The sequence below is a fragment of the Agrilus planipennis genome, unplaced genomic scaffold (genome assembly GCF_000699045.2).
Source record: "Agrilus planipennis isolate EAB-ADULT unplaced genomic scaffold, Apla_2.0 scaffold26, whole genome shotgun sequence".
NCBI lineage: Eukaryota > Metazoa > Arthropoda > Insecta > Coleoptera > Buprestidae > Agrilus > Agrilus planipennis.
In genome coordinates, this window is record NW_020439469.1 from 429,262 (window position 1) to 435,249 (window position 5,988).

A 5,988-nucleotide genomic window follows, 5' to 3' on the forward strand; every position below is an offset into this window, starting at 1 on the left:
TTCAATTCATCAGTTTCAATCAATATAAAAAATTATCCGTATGATTTCATTGGGATAGGTAGATATTAATTTAAAAAAACACATTCTTGTTAACAATTAAAAATTTCTTGGGACAAGGTTGTTTCAGAAGAAATAGGGTAAGTGATAGTTGAAAGAAGAAATAGGGTAAGTTGCGTTCGCAAAGGAAATCTTCTGCATAAATCGCCGATAAGGTTAATGTATAATAATAATCTTATAACGCGTATTCCTTCAAAGCTTTCTCCATTTTAGTTAAAAACAAACTAAAGGCCCCATGCTATTATAATATTGTGATAATTTTCATAGAAAATACCTTTTTAATAAAGGAAACTTACGTATTTTTGTTACTTGACGCTAATTCACTGAGGCAGGGTTCATATTTTCACAACAGCGTGCTTAATTATGTATGAACTTCAAGACCACAGAAAAACAGTAATTGTAATCATTGCTACACTTCTCATAAACTCGTAATGGGAATTTTTATTCATAAAGTGAACTATGAGCTTTCATCAAGTAAGCATAGATATAGGTTATTATTTGTACTATCACAAGCAAAATAACATACCCATACAGTAATCATTTCGCGGTTGGTTAATTATGAAACATATTATTAACCAAAGAAACAAAATTAATAAATTTTTTTTAATGTCTCCAGTAATTTAATGTAAAACTATACAATTGTTTCTTCATTTATGATGCTCTTCCCAAGAGTGCATATAGTAAATGTACTTGAAGAACGCATCATATGCCGAAACAATTGTACAATTCAGCATTTTTGATTTTAAATTATTAATAATCAGATATATTATGAAAAATAAAAATTGGAGAGAAACTGCAATAAAAAAACCCACTTTTAAGTAGCTACCTCAAGAGAAAACAAATTGTGTTGTAGAATGAGGGTTTTGTTATTCATTCGGATACTCATTTATTGATTGTGTATCCATACCGAATTAATAATCATACCCAGAACGGATGAGAATTATACATTTCTAATTTCGTAAATATGTACCTATATGCGCATGAAAACCACCTGTTGGAATCACTTCAATTATATAAAAAAAGGAATAAATTCATTTTTACGCACCACTTCATTGTGCTCCAGTTATCCTTTCGAACTTTAAAGGGACACAGTCACAAGAAACGCGCGAACTTCAAAGTCAGTCATGCCACTTGTGCCTGAAAACCGCCTGTTGATGATACTTCCAAAATATTTCTGTTTGTCTACTGAGACGGACTTGGCAGTGAACGGCGCGATAATTCGCGAAAAACTGACAGTATTTTTGAACGCACGTAGGTCCCAAACAGCCGACCGCACGGCCATCGTGAGACGTCAGGTTATTTTCGGAAATTTCGCCAGCAATAACTGTGCAAAAGGTTCTTTGTCTAGATTTATTTATTTTGGAACGTATGGATACGTTTTCTTTTGTCAATATGATGTACGATGCCAACTATCCAATTCATTACCTTATGTGGAAAGAAGAAAAATCACATTAGGTGCAAATTTGTCCTTTGACATGGGTCATCTGAGATTGCTGGGGCGTTTTCCAATTCCATGGATAGTTTTTCCACTACGGGCGTCAGTGTAGGGCAACATTGATTTGGCTACTTTACCGATTTTCATGATTGAGAACAAATTCCTACATATTCTAACAAGCTTAATAAGAATATAAAATAAATTTTCCTAAACCACTTGAAATATGAGATATTGAAATTGTATTTACATGTCGAATTTATCAGAATCGCGTAGAAACACTACTCAGGGATAGAAAAAACAAAATAGCTCAAAACCCCAACGCCAAAACACGACACTGTAGTTGTCCGAAGCACTTTTCGGTAACAAGGTTACCTCCTTCAGGGCCTGAAGTGAACTAAACCTAAAAGGGAACTAATCCTAATAGTTGTTAAGGTTCAGTGAACATGGCTCAAAGACAATGTTGATGTTCAATGGACCTTAACAATCACAAAAGTAATTAATCTATTCCAATCTTCATATTACTATTCAGGGACACTATCTACACTCATTTCTGAAAAACCTCACGCCACCCATCTCGAAATGCAAAGCACCTAATATGATTTTTCTTCTTTATATTTTTATTATCGTGGAGAAATATTTATCCATAAGGTTATGGAGATTTGTATTGGTCACCGTAGGAGCATTCTCTATAAAGTGAATTGTTGTACTCACTCCAAACGGATTCATCAAGAATTTATGGAATAATCTTATATAACTTATTTCTCTACTTTTTAACAAGACATTCACTATATCTGTAGGGTTCTTATTTCAATAATAATTCTAATCTAGATCCCTCTTCCTTATCACAGATAAACCTTAACACTATATGTGCAAACATACCTCAGCCAAAGAATATCGAAATAATATGAATATATACCTACTTGTACATCTAACATAACCTAAAAGTCCGATTAAACCATAATCTAATCTTACCGGACGAATTAGAAAGTATAGAGGAGCTCTTTTACACTTTTTTGAAGTTTCTACCCCCTGCAAAACAAGACTTTACAACAAAGGTTTGAAGATAGACGTTGATAACAGTATAGTTCGGTGAGGTAATGGTAAATTGTAAAGGACATCAAGTTTATGTTTCCAATTTTTAGAATTATCTGTGAACTAGTCATTGCTCCTCAACGATTTTTCATTTCTAAAATATATTGAATATCTGTTACCTGTCTCGACATCAACACAATCATATGTTTTGTCTTTTTTTGTCGATGAGGCAATAATTAGATGAAAGCTAATGGTAAATCCTAGACATAACAGTTGTCGTTAGTAAATACCCATCCGTTTCGCTTCGCTTGAAGAGTAGCTTTTTGGAGGAATTTTTGGTAAGTTTGGTTACGATTGATGACTGATTCTTACGTTTAGGCTTCTAGCAGTTAACGCGTTGATGACATCGACTCTCAGTGGTCCGGCTTTGTATTTTAGGTGGTGTTGATGCTGATGAGTGTTTTCACTTAAAATTATTTTGTGTACCTATTCATTTTTGAATAGTTGTGTAACTATACTATAATAATTTTTGAGTCGTAGATTGAAATTATTATATAAATAAAGGTCATCGTGTGCATTATTAAATTATTTAAATTATTATTAAAACAAAAAGAAAGTTAAGGTTAGTGAATTTTAAAAAACAACATTACTTTTATTATTAAAATTGAGACAAGACGGAAAAGTAATATATGTACCTATGTGTAAGTATGATTCATAATTTTATTTTATAAATGAAGCTGTTGTTTATGACTGTCTAATATATTGCTAAAGGGCGTTGGCATGTTGTATCTTAAAAACACCTGTATATTCAGTTGCCAAATAATCTGTTAGAAATACCGAATATGCAAAGAACAAAGCACAGGTAGATCGTTCAATAAAGTATGAGCACTGAAACCATTTCTCATTAGAATGATATTTCACCTTTGTGATTAATAAATTGCTATCTATATTAAGAATTGATTGTTCATAAGGAAAGATCGTAGAGTGTTTCGTTCCAAAGATACAATTTTTTCCGTAGTGGTTATATAAAAAGAGTAAACATAAACATTTTATTTGTTATTGAAATTCTTAGGAAAGCACATTTTCTCCAAATAACAATGAATTAGATTAGGTTAGGTTAACAAAATTAGGTTAGGTACTTTCCACCGCTGTCAAATTAAGTTGAGTTACTGCAAACGCGTTTATCCTGATTGGATACTTTATTTCATTGATTTCTATTTCTAGTAATTTCATTAAATGTAGTGTAAAGTAACGTAGCACCAAATTGTATTTAATTTTAGATAGACCATGCACCAATTTGCAAAATTGGGAGCTTGATTTTAAACAATTTAGGTACTTGTATGACAAAATTTTTGTAATAATTGATATATTTAGTATGTATTCCTTACTTACCGTGAACGCATCTTGATGATAGGCATATAAAATCTGTCACTGAATTCGTCACTTTATAATTGTGTTTACGTGCGGTTGTACCCGAAATAACGATTGCGACCAAGAAAACCGTTTCATGTCGACTGAATAAAACGACTAAAAAATACCTGTCTTATTGCACTTTCGTTTGGTGGAAATAGTGTATTTTTGGGAATATTGGAGTCTGGACATTGTCACTGACTGAAGTCATTGCACTTGGCCTTGCCATCAAACGCGTCTGTTCTAAAATTTGTAACGCAGGTGTTAAAAAATCGTTTGGGTAAATGTCATTGGTTGTTTTATAATTTTTCATGGAACATACCATCGTTGAAAAAGTTCCGGCTTTTATTTCTTACAATTGGCTGATTTTTTGGAACGAGTTATAAGTTTCAGCTTTTTGATAAGAATTAAGTGAATGTTTCTCAAGAAAACATTCTCTCTATTTTGACATAGAAAGCGGTCAGTGTGAATCGGACATAGTTTCTTTTTCATGTCTCTATATCAAAAACGTATCATCAACGTGTCAGTACCAACATGTAAATATGTTTATTGAGTTGACAGTCATGAGAGTTGTGCTTTCAAATTGGTTCATACAGACTTCCCACGGCTACCCCATCAAGTTGTTCGCAGTACACATTGAACATTGAACTGAAAATATGTGGTAGACACAACGTGACGACAGAGGTTGGATATGTTCGCCGAAGAAATTCATTGTATTTAAATAAAACAAAAATACTGGTATGCAAGGAAAGGAAAAGTAGTGAAAGAACGAATATAAAGATAGGAGACGAAAAATTAGAAGTTGCCGATTTAAGGTATCTAGGAAGTCAGATAAGTCAGGACGGAAGGAGTAGTAGAAATATAAAGCAGAGCAGGTCCAGTCGCCTTCAATAAAAGAAAGTCACTTCTATGCTCGCGAATGGTTAATTCAGAAACTCGAAAAAGGTTGTTAAAGGTGTATGTTTGGAGCACAGCGCTGTACGGGTGCGAAATATGGACAGTTATGGCGCGGCGGAAAAGAAAAGGTTAGAAGCGTTCGAAATGTGGTGTTACAGGCGAATGATGAGGATACCGTGGATAGAGAAGGTTAGAAATGAGGAGGTATTAGGAAAAGTAAGGGAACAGAGGACTCTATGGAAGTCAATGAGAAATAGGCGAGATAGGTTAGTAGAGCACCTTTTCAGGCATGAAGGTCTAGTCAGAGACATATTAGAGGTAGAAAAGCAAGTTAGGAGGGGTAGAGGTAGACCTAGATTAGATTACTGTTCCCAAATAGCTAGGAATGTGGGTTGTTCTAGTTTTGGGGAAATGCGAAGATTAGCGCAGGATAGGAAATAGTGGAGGTGCGTGTCCAACCAGTCTTAGGACTGACGATCTTATGATGATGATGANGAAACGTTACGAGCATCTGCCGAATTCGAAATAGGTTCAAAAAATTTGGTTTTAATATCCGACAAGATGCAGATTTACTTTGTTGATCGGTGTAATTTTAGAAAAGCAGTTACGGCTTCACGCACATGTTGGCAAGTAACCGATATCATTGCAGAGCACTTGCACTTTTCTATTTTTTCCATTACGATACTCCGTCATAATACTTTATGGCAAATCGTTAGATAATAAATTACAACTCTTAATGTTTTAATGCCACTGAATCCTTGGCACTAAAGTACTCCATTTCGGAGAGTGGAGTATATCGACCGCTATAGCCTTGCTACACTTTAAATTCATACATAAAGTTTATATGCATTTATATCTTACTACAAATGCCGTATATTTTTATGTCGCGTTTTTCAACTATTCCCAGGCGTTTCTGAAAAGCAATATGTACTAGTTTCAAAACTAAACTAAACGTTCAACTGGATTGTTAGAATTTACATTTGGTAGCCGATGTTTCGATGCTTATGTTAACTATTATATAGTAAACAGGAATATGTAACTGCAGTTGAACAAAACAATTGCTTAAACACTGTTGGAGTACTGGCCTTAGTACATTAGGCTCCCATAAATAGATTTTGATTAAACGCCCTCTGAAAAACTTATTGTATTGTAAACAG

At 33.8% G+C, this 5,988-nt stretch overlaps 1 protein-coding gene across 2 annotated transcripts in view; it reads right to left on the bottom strand.

Annotated features, from left to right (window-relative positions):
- Positions 1-4,002, bottom strand: part of LOC108739910 (tau-tubulin kinase homolog Asator) — a 125,986-nt gene extending 121,984 nt beyond the window's left edge. Inside the window, exon 1 of one of the 2 annotated variants that reach the window (XM_025979063.1) lies at positions 3,917-4,002. In XM_025979063.1, coding sequence (XP_025834848.1) covers positions 3,917-3,942 — 26 coding nt within the window. In that variant the 5' untranslated portion in view covers positions 3,943-4,002. Of the gene's footprint in view, positions 1-1,102; positions 1,288-3,916 lie in introns of those variants that run through there. The other variant, XM_025979065.1, reaches the window with a different exon arrangement.
- Positions 4,003-5,988: the final 1,986 nt, after the last annotated feature.